The following is a 24,057-nucleotide window of genomic DNA, read 5'->3' as shown; positions in this document are numbered from 1 at the left end:
CCTGCTTTCTCTGGGCTGGTAAGCCCCCCACAGTTGCTTTAACAAGTGCATTTGGAACACCTACAATGGGGGACAGGCCATGGCAGACATCAGTCTGTACTACTGGGCGACACAACTCCGGACAGTAAAGACTGGCTACACTAAGACTGGGAGGATTTATCGTTTTGGGACGAAATAGCATTGATGGGGCTGAACAACATAGCACACATTGTCTATAGCGCCAATCCCCACTCACTCACTCACTTGAGCTGATCAGGGTGGTCTTTAAGTTTTGGAGAGCAGCACTAAACTGGGTGAGCTGGGACCATGAACACCCGGGAGACTCCCCTGTGGCAGGTAGATGCCTGACATGTGGCAGGGCTCAAGGGGTTTCATGGATGGGACTAGGTTGGTATATCACATTTGGAGGATTTGTGGGCCAGGTACTGTATTTGATTCCATAAAAAGAGTTTCAGATTAGTGCTGCATACAGAAATCCCAATTCTTCTGTTAACTACAGCCCCGGGATGCCCTTTCTACTTATTAGGATGCCCTTGAGGATGTCCTGGAGTACAGCCCTGTTGAGGCTCACGTGATGATTGGTCACTTGGGTAGAGGAGGGATTTCTCCAGATATGAGACTGGTCACATAAACACTCACCCACCCAGTTAACTTTTGTTAAAAAATAAAATAAATGGTACCTATAAAAAGAAACAACTGCCCGGATCTGCAAACATGGGCCACGTTTTTTTCAGCTTTCTAATTCACTAATGAGGGCCACTTTTTTTTTTGGTGCTCTGGCCCATTTTCTGTCCCAGTCTAACATTGGCAGCGGACACCAAAACGGTGATGGATTAATTTGTCGAATCAAAGTTTAATAAGTGAAATGTGCTTTTTACAGGTATTCCTTATCTACGACGCCTCCTCTGAAACCAGCTCTGTGCAGAAAAACGTTTAGAACACACAATTCTAGTTTATCTTTTACTACTTGTAACTAACTGGCTACCCAAGAAGGCAGAAGCAATTCCAAAAAGTGCCTGCGTAGCTCACAGAACAATGCGTCGTGGTTCCGTGTGATAATCAGAAAAAAGTCACCCCTTGGTGTACATTGTAACATATAAACCCCATGTAGAGCACCAATTCAGGTACGTGCAGTATAAAACTCTATAATAAACTAAAATAAACATATTATATGAGATCTGTTCTTACATTACCCTTCTTAGAGTCAGCTATATCGACTTCCCTTACACTCTTCTGTAGACTAATGTTGTTCCACTCCGAATTACACATAACTCAGTTTTCCGTTGTTTGGCAGACATGATAGCAGATTCTGTGCATGTTTATTTTTCAATAAAACTGCCATTGCTCCATAAACATGAAGGTGAGGTATTTTACCATGCACGCGAATTCCATATCATACATTTGCAAACATGTTTTCTCTCAGTGGGAGAGCTTAGAGGGCGCGTGTTGAGATGTGTACCACATCTCGTCTTTCCACTTTTTTCTTCCATTTCCTGTCTAATCCTCATTGTCTCTGCATCGCCCTTTGTCTCGCTCTCCTCGCTCGTTTTCTCTCTTTTTTACTTTACTTTTTCACTTTTCTTTTTCATTCATGTCTTTCCCTGCCGCTGCGCCCTCTACATTCAGTTGCACAAGTAAAGCGTTTCGTACTTTCCAGCGTGTCTTCTATGTAACACATACAAATACGTTTTCTCACCTCTTATTTCCCACTTTTCTTCTCCGTTATTCATTATTTTTATTTTTCATTTTGTTCCCTCTCAAAGGCCGATAAACTTTCTTTCTGTTCCTTCTCTGTACAGCGCTCAGAACACCGGGTTCCTTCCAGCATTACACAATCAGTACATCTGTTTTATTTAAATGCAGAAGCAAGGCTGCTGTTGTGTTTACGTGCTTGTCTCGTGCTCTGCTCAGCAGTGGCATGCTCCAGTCATCAATGACTGACGCCTGGCATACATTAGGCGCAGTCCACCTTCATTGAAGCAAGGCAGTCCAGCAGCAAACTGTTCTCAGACATCAGAGCGATGCTGCAAACTCACATCTTAATAGCAGATTTTGCCAGCAGCTGGATTGGTGTACGGGTTTGGGATTAATTCAAATCTGGGCAGGGGCTGTGAAACTTTTGGAGCTCCGTTCAGGCCCTCCCACCTAGTGTGACATTTGGCATCCAAGCTAAATGCCGGGTGCCCACCCGGTGGGGAGAAAAGACTGAGTTAATGGGCTCGTCCTCCTTGAGTCCGCTTCAGTCCAGCCACAGACTAAAGAATGCATGTTTGGGATTGACATTGAACAGTTTACTTGATTCGCAGATGGCAACTGTTTATACTTTGTCCCGCACACTGGGATCATTCGCACGTGACGCGGGCACTCAATTTGTTTGCTGCACACAATAGGCTTAGAACCTGTGGCTTCCCATTCGAAGCTTAGCTCTTTTTAAAAGCGAGTTATGACAAGTTATCTGTGAATACCGGCAATTTAAAGTGGGATCCGTAATGCGTACATCCGGAGATGGTTAGATTGTAACTCAGTCTGGGGTGCTTAAATCTATTTGAGCACTTTTGAGTTAGACAAGAAGGCAGGTTGACACACTTGGCAAGCTGAATACACTATTGGATTTCACGAAGAAGCAAAGAGAAATATTACATATTTAGGTGAATATATGATGGCCAATCATAGGGAGAGAGAAAGTCTGTGTAGAACACTTGTGGAATTAAAAAAGCCGCAGTGGGCAGCGCAGAAAAAAATCGAAATTATGAGTAACACTGCAAAGCCTCTTAGATGTATGCCTGGCATCCTCAAAACTTTCACCGATCACTCTGTTCATCACAGTCTGCTATCACAGAGGCGTATATTGTGTCTTACCGAGACAGATTCACAAAAGTGTACCTGGAAAACCAAAAACGAGAACCCTTAATGTGCCTATTTTTTTCCCTCCATTAATGATGCTAGTAAATGCAAGAGTGCGGGAAGGGGGCATGGGCATACGAGTAACTGATGGCGTGATGAAATATACTAATATGCAATGAAATCGAAGCCCCACGCCTCCTGGCTGTGTGAGTCTTCAAAATGGTTGGGGAAGTCTACCTTCAACGTTAAGAGGCAATTTTAATTGTATGCCTTAGACTGGGTAAGAAACCTTCACTATGCTAATTATACTGACCACTTTCCCTCATGAATACGAGGTGAAAATATTGGTGGAAATTAAAGATAGCCAGCAGACTCCTACGATACATTTAAAGTCTGGTGCTTCTAGATCAGGCTGGATTTCTTCCAATCTGCCTCATATCCTGCATTCTTCGGTCACTTTATAGGCTGGTTATCCCTGCTGCGTATGACCCCCACAGCATATGTGAATTAAGGTGTACTCATAGTTATATACCCCACTACCTATGGGTACTCAACAGGGATGCCACCTCCCCTCGTTATTTGCAACTGCCATTGAGCCCTTGGCCCATGCACTACTGGAGTATCTTGGGAACAGGGGGCTGAGGTTTACATATTTTGTTATTACTTTATGCGTGGACATACTCATATGTCAGACACCCAGAAAACAATCTTTAACTTATTTAGTGAGAGATTCTTCTATTTGGTTATAATCTGGGCTATTCACCAAATGGAATAAATTAGATATGTTCACATTGACCTCTGCCACAGCCGGACCAGACATTGAGTATAATCTACAGTGATGTCAGATCTTCAGGGAATGATTACAGATGGATCACTCACCCCCTCTTCATCCAAGGGGAGAATAGCCCTTCTCCAAATGAATGTTCTCTACAAGTTTCTGTATGTCTCTATTAATATAACAGTCTCTCTGACACAGACTTTCTTTTAAAATATACACTTCAGTGGACCCAGTTAGTATGGGTGGGAAGACAGCTTGTCATAGCTGGGGCATTATCACTTTGCCTTGTAATAGTGGTGGTTTGTGATCCTTGGCATGAAACAATTCTATGTAGTGCAGGCACACTGTGCATACTGTTGGCATTGTGCAGTATCTAAGTTGCCTCATATTGCAATCAAGAGGTAGATGGATCTTCCCATGGCCATTTACTACAGTGCTTGCTTAGCTTTCACATATCTCACAATCCCACATAAGTTTGTTGTACTGCTCTGTGTGGACTTGGCATACATTGGCTAAATTAACCATGATAGACCTACTTTATTCAATACAATTTCCACCGACTGATAATCTTCTATTCCATAGTTACCACGAATTAGAGCACGTCTCCAGTTGGGACAACTGGAGTTAACACATATGAGAGATGTATACACAGATGAAATAATCCTATCATTGCCCCAGTTTCAAATGCTGGAGCATACAACCTTTCTATTCCCACGCACACACTGTTATTGCTACCAACTCTCAGTCCATTCATTGATATCATTCACTCTCTATTCTGCCATCCCACCCAGTCTCCATCCATCCCACCCTATTTTCACCCGTTCATGCAACTCACTCTGTCTAATCATAATATCCTTCTATCTTATCTGTTTTTATGTCCCCACCCTTACTCTGTTTGACCCCATCTACACTCCCAGTCTGTCACCACCCACGGTCTTGTGTACCCATCCTCTCTCTCCATTACTTCCCAATGTCTCCAGTGCCTCATCCATATCAACTTTCTTCTGTCCTTTGTCCCAACTGAAGTCCTCCAGCCGTCCGCTCCACCTACTGCCTCCCCTATACCCACCAACGGTCTCCAGACGTGGGCCCCCCACCAAAGGTCTCCAGACGTGGGCCCCCCACCAACGGTCTCCAGACGTGGGCCCCCCACCAACGGTCTCCAGACGTGGGCCCCCCACCAACGGTCTCCAGACGTGGGCCCCCCACCAACGGTCTCCAGACGTGGGCCCCCCACCAACGGTCTCCAGACGTGGGCCCCCCACCAACGGTCTCCAGACGTGGGCCCCCCACCAACGGTCTCCAGACGTGGGCCCCCCACCCACGGTCTCCAGACGTGGGCCCCCCCCACCCACGGTCTCCAGACGTGGGCCCCCCCCACCCACGGTCTCCAGACGTGGGCCCCCCCACCCACGGTCTCCAGCCGTGGGCCCCCCCACCCACCTTTTCCAGCCGTGGGCCCCCCCACCCACCTTTTCCAGCCGTGGGCCCCCCCACCCACCTTTTCCAGCCGTGAGCCCCCTCACCCACCTTTTCCAGCCGTGGGCCCCCTCACCCACCTTTTCCAGCCGTGGGCCCCCTCACCCACCTTTTCCAGCCGTGGGCCCCCTCACCCACCTTTTCCAGCCGTGGGCCCCCTCACCCACCTTTTCCATCCGTGGGCCCCCTCACCCACCTTTTCCAGCCGTGGGCCCCCTCACCCACCTTTTCCAGCCGTGGGCCCCCTCACCCACCTTTTCCAGCCGTGGGCCCCCTCACCCACCTTTTCCAGCCGTGGGCCCCCTCACCCACCTTCTCCAGCCGTGGGCCCCCTCACCCATGTTCTCAAGGCATCCACCTTAACACAGACTATCTAATGGCCTGTCCCCGCTCAGGTTCACCAGCTGCCCTTCCCTGCCCATCGTTACCACCTGACCATCACTGCCCAGACACTTCAGCTCCCCATGCCCTACCACACTTTCTAGCCATGTCTCCACCACCCTTGATAGCTGCCTCTCCCCACCAGTGGGTTGTAGCCTGGAATAGCAAGTAGGAAATATTTGTATACTTTAATATTTTAGCCAAATTATTGGAGATACAAATATTGAAAGGTATGTGCATATAGGGAAATATAGATTTACTATTTTTAACTCCACATTGCCATACCTTGAAAATATATATATTGTCAAGGTGCAAAAATTTGGAGTTGGGTACACACATCTATAAATACCTGTCAATATTTTTTTAGCTACCATATTAAGATATGATATTCCATTCTTGATATTCAAGACCCACACCCCGTGCTCTCCAGCTGCTTCTCCATACCTGTAGGTCTCCAGTCACCTTTACCCACCTGAGCTCTCGAGCTACTAGTCCCCACCAGTGCTTTCCAACTACCTGCCCTCACCTGTGTTCTCCATACTCCCCAAAAAGTCATTATTGTTCCCACTCTCCCGCCCCTTGTCCCTGCACAGGCTCTCCAGCCACACTGCACTAACCAGACTCTCCAGCTTTCCATTCCATCAGTGGTATAACAAAGGCCCATCGATGCAGGAGCTCCCGAGCTCCAGTCATTAAAGCATTTATGGAAGGACTTAAGAGTCATTACACCGAGGCCAGTTCTCGAAGTAATGGACGCTCAGCAGCACCAACTTCATATTCAAGAGGGAACAGGTTGTATTATGACAACACCCGTTGTCCCTTTAAAGAAAAAATTGACTCTTGAAGAGGCACTTGATACCACTCTGCCTCCAAAGAAGTCCACAAAAGATAAGTCTTCATCTTTTCCACTGCCTTCTCCTCAATCTTCTCCACCTCCTTACCCTGCTCCTTCTCCTCCACCATCTCCCACTCCCTCAGGATTTACACCTGCACATTCACCCCCACATGGGGCTCATAATTTAGGAGACACGTTAGATGACCCAGATCCGTGGGACACATAGGATTCGGATCCTATTAAACCCAATGATCCGGATCTCTACCCAGCTAGATCATCAGCACCTGAGGATTCCACCTCATATCAGAAAGTTATAGCTAGGGCGGCAGCATTTCATAATGTACGGATGCATGCTGATCTACCGAGGAAGACTCTATTGGACACCCTTGCCACAACACATAAAGAAAGTCAGTTCCTTCCCTTCCTCTTAGGCATGCTCCGGCACACTGATGAGATCTTAAAGGAGCCAGTAAGAGCACGCATTAAAAAAGGACCAATAGTCAATCCACAGGAGACACTCCCCCTCCTGAAAAGGAAAGCAAACAATTTGATGCAGCAGGTAGAAGGGTTGCAGCTCAGGCAGCTAATCACTGTTGTATTGCTAACGCACAGGCCTTGCTAGCACAATATGACGGGGCATTGGGATGTCCTGGAAGAGCTTGTCCAGTATATCCCTGATGAGCATCGCAAAATTGTGGCAGAAGGAAAATCTATTACAAATAATTCAGTTCATTGTGTGCTGGATGCTGCTGACACGGCTGCATGGAGCATTAATACCAGCACCATTATAAGAGGACATGCTTGGCTTAGGTGTTCAGGGTTTAAACCAGTGGTACACCAGGCAGTGTTGAACATGCCTTTCAATAAAGAGCACCCGTTTGGCTGCAAGTGGACACTACACGAGAAAAGTTGAAAAAAGATAATGAAACCACCAAAGCTATGAGGGGCACTCCAGGCCACTGCACACCGTGGGACTCTTCGTTGCCCAGGTTTTACAACAGGGTTTAGGTCATCCTATACAGACCAGTCTTCCACACAAACGAAGGCCTCCTCTTAGTCCTATATCAGAGGATTTTATAGAGGAAACAACAACAGAGGCAGAGGAAAGCTATCCACTTCTAGAGGCTCCACCTCCACTGCCAAAAAATGACTGCCTCCACCTTCCACCACCACACACACAACTCCTGTAGGGAGAAGACTTTGGGGAAGACTTCAACATTTTTACCCACAGTGGTCAGATACCACCACCGACCAATGGGTTCTTTCAATTATCCAAAATTGTTATTTTCTGGAGCTCATTTCCACTCCACCAAACATACCCCTTCGCACTTAAAGACTTTTGCAAGAACATTACTCTTCTCAAGGAGGAAGCGGAATCTCTTCTCAAAGGGACTATAGAGCCAGTTATCATTAAACATCAAGGTTTGGAAGTATACTCCCTATACTTTCTTATACTCAAACTCAGGCCAATTCTAGATCTCAGTCCGTTAAGCCACTACATTCTATCAGAGCATTTGCATATGGTCACTCTTCAGGATTTCATTCCCCTTCTCCAACAAAGGGACTTTATGACAGCATTTGATCCAAAAGACACTTACTTTCACATTTCCATCCATCCAGCACAAATACCTCAGATTTGTGGTGGCAGGAAAACATTACCACTTCAAAGTCTTACCTTTTGGGGGTCACAACCATTCCCAGAGTGTTCACCAAGTGTCTCGCAGTAGTTGCCGCACATCTCAGGAGAGAACACATTCATGTCTTCCCTTATGTGGCTGACTGGCTTATCAGAGATAGCACCTTACAACAATGTTGACATCACACTCAACTCACAATCAATCACCTACACACTGTGGAATTCACAATCAGTTATCTCAAATCCCATCTCCAACCGCTTCAGATACAACCTTATCTAGGTGCAGTTCTCAATACACAATCGGAGCTAACGTTCCCCAGCACAACCTGTGTTCAATCGTTTCACTCATTGATTTTGCAGTTAACAGAAAACCATTCATACACAGTGAAGACTTCCATGTGCCTGCTAGGGATGATGGCATCTTGTATTGCTGTCGTGTCTCATGCCAGACTTCGCATGCATCCTCTTCAACAGTGTCTCTTTTGTCAGTGGTCTCAGGCACAGGGTCAGCTGGAAGATCTTGTGTAGCTGGACCAGCAAGCTCATCACTCACTGTAATGGCAGAATACCACAAACCTTATGAAAGTTTTTTGAACCCTGTGCCAAAGATCATTCTCACTACAGACTCAGCACAGACCGGTTGGGGAGCTCATCTCCACAACCTTACAATGCAAGGCCTATGGAACATCACTCAACAGTCCTTGCACATCAGTCACCTGGAATTGCACGCAGCCTTCCTAGCAATAAAGGCATTCCTTCCACAATTGCAACGCAAAGTAGTGCTACTACCTACAGACAACATGACTGCCATGTACTGTCTTCACAAACAGGGGAGGGGAGAGGAAGGGACATGATCATCTCAGCTGTCCCATCTTGCACAGGCAATATGGAAATGGGCAATTCATCACCACAGTCACATAGCTGCACAGTATCAGAACCTCGGATCTGCAGATTTCACGAAACGTCCAAAAAAATAGATATGAACTTATATACCTATTCAAACACCCAGATATATAAATATATATAAAAACACAAAAGGTTACAGGGACGTTTTAATTAGGAAATAGAATTTAAAAAACCTTAGAAATTCACTGAAAAAAACAAAGGTTACAGGGGCATTATAGTTAGGTTCTGAAGTTACTCGTACAAAACCATAGAAATTCAGCAGTTATAGGAGGAGTTCTTTCAAGTAACTGTAACACGCGCCCTCGCCATGCACTGCTATTTACCTCAGATATAACAGCAGTCATGAGAACTTTTTTAACATCCTTAAAAGTATAAATGAAACATTAGCAGTTAATTTTGTGAAGAAAAACCCATGCATGGCGGGGACGCGAGTTATAGTTACCTTAGAGCATGAGTTAGTTACTTGAAAGAACTCTGACTATAATTGCTGAATTTCTATGGTTTTGTATGAGTAAATTCAGAACCTAACTATAATGTCCCTGTAACATTTGTTTTTTTCTGTGGAAAAAAAAATATATATATATTACTTGGTTGCGGTCGCCACTAGGTAGTTATAGTTAGGACATAGTTTCTATAGAAAAAACATTTATATATACTCACTGAAAAAAACGAAGGTTACAGAGACATTATAGTTAGGAAAGAGATTTTAATAAACATAGAAATTCACTTAATAAAAGGTTACAGGGACGTTTTGGTTAGGTTCTGAACTTACACACACAAAACTATAGAAATTCAGCAGTTATAGTTATCTTAAGTAACTATAACTAGTGCTCTAAAATAAATATAACTTGTGCCTCTGCCATGCACAGTTTTTCTTCTCAATTTTAGTGCAAATACTACACTGAAATTATCCTTGATGTTATGAAAGATGACATGAGTGTTGTAATATGTGGTTTAATTATCAGTGCTTGGTGAGGACTTCAGTTATAGTACCTTAGGGAACGAGGTTTAGTTATTTCAGAGAGCCATAAATTCAGAACCTAAGTAATGTCCCTGAACTTTCGGTTCTTTAAGTAAATGTATATATTTTATTTATTTATTTATTTATTTATTTATATATATATATATATATATATATATATATATATATATATATATATATATATATATAATGTGTGTGTGTAAAATATATATTTTTTCACTGAAACAACTAAGGTTACAGTGCTGTTATATTTTAATTAAACTTTCAGTGACAACGTACTGTTTTAAACTCAAAAATCACTGATATTCACCAGGTATAGTTATCTTGAGTAACTATAACTCGCACCTTCGCCATGCACAGACTTCTCATCATTGATTTTATTTCCAATGTTGTAGTGATGTTTTCAATTATGTTATAGAACATGTCATGAGTGATGTAATATGTGGGACAACTAGATGTGCATAGTGATGTCAGTAATCAGAATTGGTGGCACCAGAGTGTTCTTACTGTAAACATTTTCTCTGAAGGAGTTGGTGTAGACCTTTATTTATCTAGAAACATTTTGCAGTGTGTTTTGAAGCACACCACTTGTACATGAGATCCAGTCAGGGTCGCCATCCCTACAGTTTGCTCCAAACGTCTTCTCAGGAGAAAGAAGCAGCACTCCAGTGGATAAGGTGCCATTATTTAATTAGTTTCGCCCTTGTCAAGACTGCTTGGCAGTTGAAATACACCGGCATTTTATTGTAGAGTATTGCATGCTTTCAAATAAATATTGCAGCTTGAGGGTTGTTGCTTTGTCATGAAAAGAAGTTTGGAGGAATAAATGAAATTGATATGCATATTACTACAGCGGTGATACTACTAGAGCAGTTACATTTGGGTCAGACATTCTATAGGGAATCATTTTTTGTTTTCTTAATAACTTCTGCACTGTTTGACTAATGTTCACGAAACTTTACAGGGGAAAAAAATGTTTATCCACTTTGGCTCCTTCATTGAAAATTGTGCTGATCCATCAACCCCTGGCCAAGAAAGGAGGAGAGGTTGGTCCCAAAATGTTGGTTTCAAAATTTATTTTGCATAGGAAAGTTTGCTTTCTGGTGCAGGGGGAATAAACAGCTGAACAGAATTACACCAAATTTGACAGAAAGTTAGAACTTTCTTGTGCTTTCCATTACTTAATTTAAATCTTTTCAGTAGTTTACAAGACTTTTTCATGCAAAAAGGTGCTTGGGATGAGCATGGATGTATTAAGTGCTAGAAAAATGTAGTGACATCTGGACCGCTGGCATCCATAAATGAAGTAATCAGTCATTTTTAAAGGGGATTGATGAATCCTGATTGGCAGGCTACAACATGAACGTACTACATGTTGTGGCAGCCACCACAGGACTCGGAGGCGTGGCACCTGTGTCATGAAAATACATTTGAAAAAAACATATAAGTGGCTGGATAAGCACATCCTGTACAAAAGGGCCCACCTTTGAGAGACTGGCTGTAACACGGACAACATGTTGTGGCTGCCACTACAAGACTCAGCAACATATTACCCCTTGAAGTGCATTGTAGTGTAAGCCTTGCTTTGAGGGTCACAAAACAGAACACAATTGAAGAGTGATAACATCTTAGACCCAATGTAAATAATTTGTTGGTGGTACTTTCTAATTTTAGTGACGTAGATATGTTTTAAGGTGAGAAAACAATTTTCTCTCATAGTTTTCTTATAGAGGTTATTGAAAGTGCTCCAGAAGCTAAAATAAGAACCCATTTTGTATAAATTTGCACTATCTGCCATGTGAAAATATTGTCTGACACTGAGTAAAACGAACTATAAACCGAAGCAGCCTATCATTGATTCTGCGGTGTTCTACTGCAGCTTCACCAGTGTTCTTGTGAACAACTATATAGCTAATGTCCTGTATTTGTGACAAAAGTGTCATCTTGATGGAATCAAAGTGGTAAAACTGAAAGCATTTCTTACAGAGGACACTGCAGTAAATAAAGAAACATGGTGTTTCTTTTCTGTCATTGAAATTGTGGTTAGTGCTCTAGAAAGTTAAAAGCAAGATACATGTTCGGTAAGTTGTCAAATATATTCCTCATCCATGTCACTAAAACATTCTGGTATGGAAAGTCACATATGTACTTCCAACATAACCAGAAGCAGTTTGACAGTTTACTCTAGTGATCAACTGCAGCTTCTCCAGAGTTCTAAAGACCAAATAGAGGGCTAACGTTTTGTATTCAAGACAAAATTAAGCACTTCTAAGTACCACTTTATTGTAACAGACACCTTTCCAGAGGTACAGGCGCAAGTAAATGAGCATTGAAATGTTAATGCAGGTTTGACCCCAATGTGTTAAAACTGTGGGTGGAGGTATCAGTTTTTAGTAATTTTAGGCATTAGGTATTTTTAAAAGAGCTAAAAGTAGTTAAAAAAGTGAAACAGCATAAGTACAGCATCAGTTTTCCACGTTTACTCACTGTACCGCTCTTCTATGTAGCATAATTGCTTCCTGATTTTTAAATAGCAATATGTTTGATAGATATTCAGAGCGGTGGTTGAACACCCTTAGAGGGGCACCCATGGAGGTTTGAGAGGAAACCCAGCGGCCAACACCCGCTGCGCACGGCCAGAGGCTGTGCGCATCAGGGTTTGACCATCCCCTGAGGGGTGGGTGCAGGGTGAGGCCCTGTGGCCACAGGCTGTGTGCTTTATTGGTTAGGTTCCAGTGGAGGGTTCGGTGGTTAGCCAGTTAACAATGATATAAAATAACTGAAATTCACTGAAAAACAAAGGGTTAAGATGGCTTAATAGACATTGAAATGAGACTAGAACTAATGCTAATAAACCAAAACCCATTGAAATATGCCAGTTATTGTTTAATCAGTTACCTATAATATGTGCCAACGTGATGCATTGCTTTGACCCGCCATCAATTCTATTTTTGCATATATTTGCTAATAGGAAAATCTGGTGAGCGATTACAATTTACTTTTTTTTTTTTTTTTACCCGTACCTCTTTTTTACTGCACTGTTGAACATGTTTTACCCCTGCCCTCATTAATAATTAATACCCTTAAATATGTAAATTTGTGACTTTTCATAGACTCATAGGGCATCCCAACCCTAGAACTGAACTACTGCTTCCCTCCTCATCACAGTCCCCACTTGTAGATTTGCCAAAAGGTGATAAAATGAGTACCTTGTTAGAATACAAACCCTGATATAATATGAGCCCTTGCACAATCAGATAGACTGTTATCGGAACTCTGATGCAATAAGAACGCTGTTATAATTTGTCACCTCACTACTTGGCATTAAACGGGCAGGAGTGGGCGATTTATATCGCCTGACACTCGAGATAAGTTGATTTCGGTTAAGGGCAAGGTGCTTTAATGTCTATTTTATCCCACGAACAACTAGAAATTAAATCACAGTAAGCTGACAGAGGTATGGGACTTTAATGTTCTCAGGAAATCAGGATCCTTTTGCTTCACACCTGTCACGCTACCCCTTCTTGTAAGGCTCTAACGAGCCTTTATTGCCTGTCCCACTCACTGGTCCTCTCATGAATCCCTTCAGGCTCCTACTCTGATGTTGTTGCCCCGTGATGGAACTTTCAATGATCCAGGCCTTGACTCTTTTATATTATTTACAGCGCTGAATTGTCTGACGGGTCGAGGTGACCGGGATGCGACCATTGCAAAACCAATGCAAGGGCATGTTCTGTCCTTTAGAGAGCGGATAACACTAACGCAGACTAAAAGGCCATGAACCCTATAGAAGTGGAGGACTTTAATGCGTTTGAGTTTAGATGAAGATAATGCTTAGATTGGATAGCAGACTATGGGCCTGATTCTAACTTTGGAGGACGGTGTTAAACCGTCCCAAAAGTGGCGGATATACCACCTACCGTATTACGAGTTCCATAGGATATAATGGACTCGTAATACGGTAGGTGGTATATCCGCCACTTTTGGGACGGTTTAACACCGTCCTCCAAAGTTAGAATCAGGCCCTATGTGTATGCTGTAATTGTCTGTCAACCCATCGCTTTAAAACTGTGCCTTTTGTTGCTCATTACTTGCTAGCGCATCAGTGTAAACTGGTGTGAGCTGCCGTCTGTCCTTTTTTCTGTGAAAAAGAGGTTGTGCATAAAAAGGTTCTGCTTTCAGGGAGACATACCATTTGTACCTCTCGGGGCTCAAACGCTATAGCATAATAACCCGTTGGGGAGTGACGTGGAACCCCCCATTTGTGTCAGAGAATTAAAAATGTGAAAAGTCAGGTCTTTCGCTGTCTCTCGCAGTTTGGCTTACATTTCTAACAGGATATGTATTTATATGCATAGACGTTGACAGCTGAAGGTGCATTGGTCTCCCGGGCAGTATTCGGCTAAACTGTTTTGAAGTACACCTTATGCTGTGTTCTGAGAAAGCTAGGCACCTGTCTATGGTGCCCATAGTAGTGCCTAGAAATATCTTTGTTCCTGCAGTCAGAGCTGTGTTGTCTCTCAAGACTGAAAGTGCAGCAATGTTGAGTCTTCATTTGTGGCCAACCCCTCACAACAGCATGGAGGATGCCACAGAGGGGAGTGTGGCTCTTTCTGCTTAAGTTGGGCTCCACGCCATCGCATTGGAGCGGCTATTGATGAATATCACCCAAAATAAAGGAAATGAGTTTATACCATTAGAGCTAAAAATGCTGTTCAAAGAACAGGGGCTACAATTATTATGATAATCTCCAACTGCTCTGCACTAGGCAGGCATGACAATTTGTAGAACGCTGCTGTTAATAAAGAAGTCATCTGACAGCAGGGCTAGCAGGCTTGTCCAGCATACGTCGAAATCCATAGCAAATTGTAATGCTCATCACATAAAATAAATGAACATGCAAGTAATCTCATTATAGCTAATTTGCATATTCATTAATTATCATGACGGTCCGGCATGGATCGTGACCTGCCATCATGGATGACCCTGCCACAACTCCACTGGAACCGTTCTTCTTCTGCAAGCTCCTTAGACGGCAGGTTTCTTATCAAATGTTTGTAGAATGGCCCTCTTTAGACTGGAAAATGTGTGGCGTCTTCTGTGCCCTTTTGGTAACCTTTTCATATCTTGGCAGGTCACTGCCTCTGCTACAGTTATTCCCAAGTTAGCCACCCTTTTCACACCTTTCCGAGTCCGACAGTAAGTACATGTTAGGCTCTGCATGGTGTATGACTGGCTTTGCCCATGGTACAGCTTGTGAGTTCCTGCCTGTCAGTAAGTCTCGCAAATTCTCAATCCGAACGATCTCCGACTTCTTCTGTTTAAAATCTCAATAAGAACTAGCAATGTCAGACTGTTATGCTGTGAGTGGGAAGGACACCCCACAACACCACACACCATGCAAGAGATGTGCAGTGAAATTTGTGAGACCGCTTATTGTCAACATGGCATATGGGAGGGGAGAGTAGTAGAGGTTTAGTACTCAGTGCAGCTTTAGAAACAGTCTTACATTTAGAAACGCTAATAAGGAGGAATGTGAACAAAAAGTACAGCAACTCTTTACCAACTATCACGCACCAGGGACTGACCCCTATACCTTTAGTGCAGCCGAGCCCATCTGGCATTTGCAAGATTTTGCTGATGATCAGTCTCCTATGTGTGACATTTCCCCTCTTTCCCATATCTACACCCACATTTGGGCAGGGCAGTCCACCTTCATAACAGCCCTTTGTGGAACTGCTTCATCATCCCCGAAATGAAGGCAGCAACCTATACTATTTTGGAGGCTGGTATCATGGAGGTTAGGCTTGCTGGTGGTGTTTGTTTGCTGCTTGTGTGAATCCTGTTCAGAGTGCTACACGGCAAACGAGGTATTTGGCTGCACCATGGGGGTTGAGGACTTTCATTCCTGATGTCCCGGGGCCTGACCTACTACTGGTCCTGAGGAGCTGCGCCAAGTACACCTTCAGCACTTGACTCTCGGTGGCAGCTCAGGTCGAGCAGTCTAAGGGGAGGGAGGAGGTATACACAGGGTGCTGAGCACAGACTCGCAATGTAAAATACATTCAGCAGCAATACATTATTCTACTAGGGGTTTGACATTTGTCTACTGGAGGACTGGGTCTATACAGAGAAGACTCTGTCCATGCAGGGAGTGTGTATATGCAGGGGGTGTATGCAGACCTGAGTTTGTGCAGGAGGATGTGGGTATCATGCTTGGAGTGTGTGTGGGTGTCTTTCTGTACGAGGTATGAGTCTGTGTAGAGGGTGAATGCAGGATGTGAAATCTGTGACTGTCAGGGAAATGTGTTTTTCTGTGCCGGGGCTGTGTGCCTGGGAAGTAGGTTGTGGTTTTGTGCTGTGAGTAAGACAATAAGGGAAGAACCAGTTGGGAAGGAAGCAAGAAAAGAAAATACAGGAATTTGAGATCTTAGCTAAGAAGACATCAGAATTAACACAATTTCTGCATACAGCTAGACTGGCAACTGAAGGGGGAAACTAATGCCGATGCAGGACACAAAATCGGGTAGGCAAAACAGACCAAAGGCAGCTTCAAGATCAAAGCTATCATTTTGTTGAAGACCATCCATCATGTAAGTGAAGCTGGTGAATTGTACATCAATTTGTTTTAAATTATTCTAGTGGACCAGCCTGTGTTTTTTTTATGTATTTAAAAAAAAAACTGATCCTGCTTCTCCCAGTCTTGCCAGACCGTCTCACAGGGACAGGGTGATAAATAAATCTAATTACTTCTTCTTTCAGCTAAACAATGACTTGCTTGGAGAAAATAAACATATGGAATCATAGTTGTTTCCCATACTACATCAAAATGTGCTCCACCCGGTATACAGACTGCAAGGTTGAGTGCCATCTAGTGATAGTTCGTTTGCTCTGATCAAAGACACAATGCCATGGCAGTTAGTCACCATCCCCAAATAACTTATCTTTATTTACCCATTTGTATACCACTTTATCATACCGCTGGGACCCACTCTGCATCAGTTTGGGTAATATATTAATTACAGTTCATTGGAATTTTGCATGATAGTGTTTCTGAACAGGGGCAGACATGAAACTTCAGCTAGACATGATGATCACTGGAAACTAAAGCTGAGATAATACTTTGAAATATCTAGGTAGCGCTCCTGTTGTGATTTTTGAGCAGTGCCTCTGACAGGATGAGCCTGGAATACTTTGCAACATTTTGATATATGCTTGTATCTTCCACTAGTTCAACAATACTGCAGTTATATGATGATACACAGCATGAATCCAACTGCACAGAATTTCTGATTTTACCATTTTGACTGAAAAAAGGATGGTCGTCCACTTTCTTTGTGGAGAAGAATGCCCCCAACAGTACCAAAAGTCAGTTATTGAAGAGCATTTACTGTCATATTTCAGTAGTTTTTGGGTGAATAAGGATAATTTACATTTTCTGAGTTATAAAAATAAGTTTTGCTTAAAGCTTTTTTGCAGAGCATTGGTCAGTTTTATTTATTTAATATGTTTCTTTGTCAGCCCTTCTGATTGATGAAAGGAGTAGGTGGGACAAGCAGACCTTTTTTACAGGACATGTAGATCTAAATTGTATTTTGTACATTGGACAAGTAGTCCAGTAGTAGTACGCCATGCTTGTGCCCACCACAGAATGTGCAGATCACTGAATGTAAAACACATTGGATTTCGCCAAATGAGCAGTGTTCTGTTGTTGGTGCAGGACACCGGACACTCTTATATCTGATACCCCCACACACTCCTCCCCCTCGTGGTGGTCGTGGAAAGAAGGAACATGATCAAGGTCCAGGGGGACAAGGAGGAGACTGAAGTGTGACACAGTGAGGCAATCTGCAGAGTGTAGTAGCGACCATTCCTGGGTGCTTCTAGACAGGCTCATCCGTAACAGCGTCGGCCTGTCCTGGGGAGCTGGGGATGGTCAGACGTGCGGTGTTAAAGACGTCCTGGAGTCACGGGCTTTTGGTGGCAGCTTTGGTGGGGCAAGCACCAAGGCGGAGGCAGCAGTTTGTGGGGGCAGCTTGGCTCTTTTAATTTGGGGGGGGGGGGGGAAACCTTAACAGAGACCTGACTGAGTGGCCTGAACAGCTGTGGTGCAAGACCTGCCAGCACTCTGCCTGTGCTTCGGGCTTGCTTTGAAATTTGCTTACATTGCACAGAGAAAAGGACCTTTGGCAGTAGTTCTGTCGTGGAAGCGACGGCATAAGGGGGGGGGGGGCTTAGGCTATCCTTTCTACCTGTGGGACAACAATGCAGTTGCAGAGTGAAATTTTAACACTTAATTGTGTGGAAATGTTGTTGCATTTTGGTTTTGGACTCCTGGAGGTGAAGACTCTTGCTTCTGTATCCCATCTTACTCAGAAGTAGCCGTAATGCCACTGAGCAAATCTAATAGAACCCCTGGAGCCAAAGGAGTAAGGAGAAGTAGAGCTTAGCAAAATCAGCCATGCTCAATGAGCCCTAAAATGAGCAGCATAGGCTACCCCACCTCGATAATGGCTCGACTTGGTAGTGTAATGGCATCTGAACTAGATGGAGCAGAGGCGTTAAAGGCATCAGCGTTGGTGAACTCTATTAAAGAATTTGTGGGAAAACACTTTAAATGTAAACTGTTGAGAGAGGAAGTTGCCAACTGGGCCCTAGCTTCCCTCACCCCCTAGAGGGACATCAATACATCTTTTGTACATGGCAGAGCTTTGAGTTCCAAGTTCCAATTGAGCCAGGGGTGGAATATTCAGAGCCAGGACTGTCATCCTCACCATGCCTGTCAATGGGAGTGACCTTGGGAGGGAATTTACAGAATAGTAAGTCCTCGGTCCTACATAGGGCTCATGAGAATCCTGCCTGAGAAGGCGTAGGAATACCAACAAAGTCCAACTTGAGGGGCCCTTGCTAAGTTCAGTGAATAAATACCATCAAGACCTCCCCTCTACTCAGCCATTGACCTGGATATTGGATCAAGTTCTTCCACATCTACCCTCAGTATATATAACAAAGCGTCCAATGCTAATAAAAACATGGTGTAATTACTTTCAGGGTTACACCTCTGCCTCAAGGCAATTAGGGCAGAGACAGGAAACAAAGGAGGGTCACCGGGCTTGTAGAACTTGGGTTAGGAAAAGTAAGGTTCATACTAAGAAGTGTAAAACACAGGTCAAAATGAGTAATAGTGATTTAAGAAAACATGGGATTTCAAGTGCTACCCAGGACAAAGGTGGAGGTGTCAGTCCTGATTCAAATAACACAGGTTAGAAAATCAGGCTGTTAAAATTGGGCATTCCTACTTGGTAATGGGATGGATTCGGCTGGAGGAACACAGGACAGGCTAAGTATGCTAAAAGATCAACAAAGTCACAAGGGTCTCAAAAGAGAGAGCCCCAGAAAGGTGGGCTCCAGGGAAAGCTAAACAGAATTAGATGTACATAATCTGAAAGTTAGGTTTAAAGCAGAGAGGAAAGTAAGTCTGGTGGCAATCAGGGTGCGGGTACTATCATTCTAAGAGGAATAGTGAAGCACAGGGGAAGGATGTAAATTTGTAGTGGGTAGTTCTAGAATCTGTCCCTGAAAGGAAAAGGTGTAGGAAGTTTTAATCCTTTAAAAAGATCTTGCCTGCTCTAGTTAATTTCAGTTTGAATAAGCCCCTTTTCAGTATCCTCCAGTGACATGAAACAAGTTGGCTTCCTGGTGAACAAAGAAGGTGGAGATTTAACAAAAATTATGTTATATTCAGCGCTGGCTAGAGATGTTCTACTTAATGCCGAAAGCAAATGAAAAACCTAAGGGTTACACATTTCTATGGAATTGGATCCTAATGCCCTAGGTCAGGCCTTTTGCAATGCCATGGTGGTCTCCAGCTAGACTGAATTTGCAAAGGGATAAATTTAGGTCCAGGAGCATACTGAAAAATAGAGAAGGCAATCTGAAGATTGTTTTGCTCCAAAGGGAGTGAAATAGGGGCAGGCAAAATGTATTAGGCCAAAATAAGTATGCCTGTCTAGGATGGAAGGAGGAAGTTAAGGATGGCTTGGACAATTTGAGCAATATAGACTAGGAGTGGAAACTGCACAGCATTACCTAGTTTTCCTAGAATACACAAGGGTTCAGTAATGTATGGAAGCAGCAAATGCTTAAAGCAATACTTGATCAGTTTTCAATCTTGTGTTTCCGGGAAACATGGCTATGCATAGAACTCCAACAAATAGATGGGGGTTTGAAAGTCCACTAGGGTGCATTACATAACTCCTCAGGGTGTCCATCGGGGGAATGTTAACACTGATTTCTACTAAAGTTGCCTCAAGGGTGTGGAAAATCAAGACCAGAAGTAAATGGGTTTTAGCTTGTGGTGTAAAACTGTTGAATGTTAAGACGGGCTGGGAATGCATTATTCTTAATATCTACTTGTATGCAGGAAGTCCTTTCCATTAAAAAGGAAGCATGGAGATGTTTAAAGATGATGAGGTTAAAATATGTTTGTTGTACCCACAATGTTTGCTAGTTTTAATGGGGGATGTTAACCTAAATGGGTCCCTCGACGGTTGACCAAAAGTATGATGATTTATTGTCTGCTTTCAATATAAAAGGTGCTAGTTTACCAGGAAATGTTTCAACAGGAAGAGATGCATTGCTACTGGATTTGCTTACATCAAAGGATTTGTGAGTTTTAATTATTGCGTACCAACCAATGTTCCACCAAGGAAAACCTTTCTTTCTGGTAACCAGAATTGCTCTAGAGATTGTGTTTGCCCATGCATGAGCTTTCAGTTACATTGAGAGGTTTGAACTATGGCAGATGGAAGGGAGTGATCATTATCCTTTAAGTAAAACACTTAGTCTGGGTATTGATACAGAAAAGAAGAAGGTACTCCCTGTAAAAGTTCATTATCCGAAACTAATAGGGACAAGAATGTCTGAGAAGCACTTAAATCAAATGAATGCTCTCCAATACATTTATAGAGAAATTAAAACAGAGCAGATACACCCAGATTTTGTTACTTTGTATGAAGACCTAATCAAGGATGTAGTAGCTTGTTTAAAGGCTGGACTTAAGGTATTTAACAAAAGGCAAGACAAAAATAAGGTTGAAAAGCATTGAAGAAACATATGGTTTGACAATGAATGAAGACTTATAAAAAGTAGAATAAGGAAGTTAAAAAGAAGTGAGGTTCTGAAGAAATAAAGAGATTAAACATTGACTTTTTGACCTAAGAAAATTATTTAAAAGACTGGTAGCAAGCAAGAAATGGGAACATAAGGGGGAATTCTGGAAAGTTATGCTTGAGACAACAGAGTTGAATAACAGCAAAAAACTTTAAAAATTGGTTTAAAAAAAACTTGTATAGGAAAGGATCAGGGGAAGCTGACATGCATGGTTTGATCACCTGGAAGAAGTTTGCAATACATGTTTTAATTACACAGGGCACAGTTAACCTTCATATTAATGAAGAAATAAAGGAGAGGGTTTCAGGGCCAAAAATCAAGAAGACAATTGAGTCACTACAACTTACGAGAGCAGCTGAGCCAGACAATCTACTGGCAGTGAGAATAAAAACTAGTATTGGTTGGTGGACCAGCTTGCCCTATCCTCTCTTCCAGAAAATCCTGATAGGACAGGACATTTCCCGGTTATTTGGAAGGGAGCAGTTATTGAACATTTGTATTAAAAAGGCGAGGATTCTTTCCCTGGAAGCTATTGGCAAATAATCCTGTTAGATGTGAGTGGGAAAGTTTTCTCGAAAATCCTACTGGGTATGTTAAAAGAATGGGCAGAAGCAAACTCAGTAATTCCCTTAGAGAAAGGAGGTTTCAAAGGGGGACATTTAACAACAGACTATTGTTTTAGCTTACAGGCATTATCAATGAAATCAATAGAGCAATGTGGAGGATTATACTGTTGCTTTGTGTATTTTCGCTCTGCGTTTGACTCTGTTGATCGGGCCTTGCTTTGGGAAGCGTTAAACTATGAAATCCCAAGTGGTTTACCTCTGCTTTTACTAGAAATGCATAGAGATATTTGAGCCCAGGCGGAATTAGATTTTAGGAGGTCTCTTTCATGGAGAATAAGACATGGAGACAAGGGTGTGTGCTAGCTCCCCTTTTGTGTTCTCTATTTTTTGCTGATTTGCCAAAATGCTTAGTCAAATAGTTTCAGCCCTAAAATGAATGGTAAATATGTAAGCTGTTTCCTATGTGCAGATGATCTAGTAATTCTAGCTCTGACAGAAATCGGCCTCCATAGGAAGTTTGACGTTTTCCATGATGATTGTGTGAGGAAACAAATTAATCATAAATATGGAGAAGACTAAAATGCTTCCATTTGGGAATAAAGAAGATAGAGTGGGCTTGGACTATAAATAAAGCTAATACTGAGACAGTTAGCAAGTATAAATATTTGGGGATCTGGTTCTCAAATAACTTGCTATTGAAGGAACATATTGAATCACTGGAGGCTAAAGCACTTTCTTATGTACGGTGGCTCAAGAAATTGGACAAGCACTTTGGGGGCCCTTCCCGTACACCGTTGCTGGCAGGCTATCAAGGAATGATATGACCACAGTTCCAGTATGGTACTGAAGTTGTCTGTAAAAGTGGGAAATTAAATTGGGACCTAGAAGAGGGTAGGTGTTTAAAAAGATTAGTCTTGCTTCCACTCTTTACTATGGTCCAGGCTGTTAGAATGGAAACTAGTTTGACAGCATGACTTACTTAGCATAGGCAGAGACACTAAAATTCTGGACAAGAACCGATAGTGAGGAGCTTCCCAAAATTTCATTTCTATGCAAAAAAGAAATTCTGAAAAGCGAATTGAATTGGGCAAGATTAGTTAGAGGGAGGATCCTCAACTGTTGCCAGAAGTAAACAATAGAATGTGAAATTGATTGTGCATGCATGAGTAAGGTCGAGCTTAGAAGACAGGTGTCTAGAGAGGAAGACTAAACGTATGTAAGGAAGAAGAAATCAGTATCCCTCCTGTTGAATTTGTGGATGGAGAAGACATTTCCTTATCTGGAGAAATACCTAATGCACGGCTAAGAAGGTGTTTGCTGTAATTTAGATGTGTGATAAACCAGTTTTTAATCTCTGATGCTCACAGTTCCGTTAGATGAGGACAGAATTTGTAAATGGGACCTCAATAGGAAGGACATTTTAAAACATGTTTTAGTAGATTGTGGTTTTGAGCTCAACGAACGTTTTTACTGAAGCCAGTTTTACAAAAATATGCCTTTAGTGAAAGGTGCGAAGCAATTAATCTACTCCTGTATATTTGCCATTTTTTAACATAACCTGTGCCCTGGGGTGATTTTTTTTTTTTTTTTTTTTTTTTTTCTGTCCATGAATGAAGTTTTAGGAAAAATATGATCATTCTATTGTATTGTTGGACTGTGGTAATGTTTTAACTGCAGGTTTCGCCAGCTTTTTGCTGATAATTTTATATATATTTATAATAATGGGTTTTACCATGCTTGAATTTTAAATAATAAGGTCTAAAAATAAACATATATTTGACTGACTGACAAAAGTAGATTATTTTTTCAATCCATATCAATGAAAAGGGACAAGATAAGTTGATTCCCTTGGCAAGTAGATATTTTATAAAATTCCAGACCTCTGAGTGAGACCTTCAAAAGGCTTTTGCCTCAATCTGTTTTGAGGTGAAAAATAGCATGTAATATCGCTATTAATGACCTCCCTTAAGTACTTACTACTTACCTTGACCTTCTTTAGAGTAATTATGTTTGCACTGTTCTGAATTGTTTTATCTTCAAATGATTGTGTGGAAGTATGTTGCCATTGTTTGCAATTTACTTTAAAGGATGTATATATGTAATGTTTTGTGTCCTTTGTGTTTTACAGCTGCGTGAGGAGTTTGACCATGGTGTAGACGTGGTACTTGATGAAGAGCACAGCGTACATGATGTTGCTGCTTTGTTAAAGGAGTTTCTAAGAGACATGCCTGACCCTCTCCTGACCAGGGAACTGTACACAGCCTTCATCAACACACTTTGTGAGTATTACAGTTGTATTATGCCCATTGCAACAGCATTTCTTCAATCATTAAAATTTACATTAAAATATATACAACAGTTATAAGAAAACTACAATTCTCTGTGCCTTGTACAACAAATAGTAAAGTTTGAGTTTCTAATGGAAGTATACCATGGAGCCTGTGTGTTCTTTTGACTCTTCATGTGAGTTGACACTTA

General features: G+C 42.4%; 1 protein-coding gene across 3 annotated transcripts in view; it reads left to right on the top strand.

Moving 5' to 3' along the window:
* Positions 1 to 24,057, top strand: part of ARHGAP6 (Rho GTPase activating protein 6) — an 866,594-nt gene that overhangs the window by 670,402 nt on the left and 172,135 nt on the right. For all 3 annotated transcript variants that reach the window (XM_069204992.1, XM_069204993.1, XM_069204994.1), the window contains exon 7: positions 23,708 to 23,858. In XM_069204992.1, the coding sequence (XP_069061093.1) occupies positions 23,708 to 23,858 (151 nt within the window). The remainder of the gene's footprint in view (positions 1 to 23,707; positions 23,859 to 24,057) is intronic.

The sequence above is a fragment of the Pleurodeles waltl genome, chromosome 8 (assembly GCF_031143425.1).
Source record: "Pleurodeles waltl isolate 20211129_DDA chromosome 8, aPleWal1.hap1.20221129, whole genome shotgun sequence".
Lineage (NCBI taxonomy): Eukaryota > Metazoa > Chordata > Amphibia > Caudata > Salamandridae > Pleurodeles > Pleurodeles waltl.
Note: the sequence above shows the minus strand (reverse complement) of the source record. Positions and strands in the feature narration are given on the sequence as shown.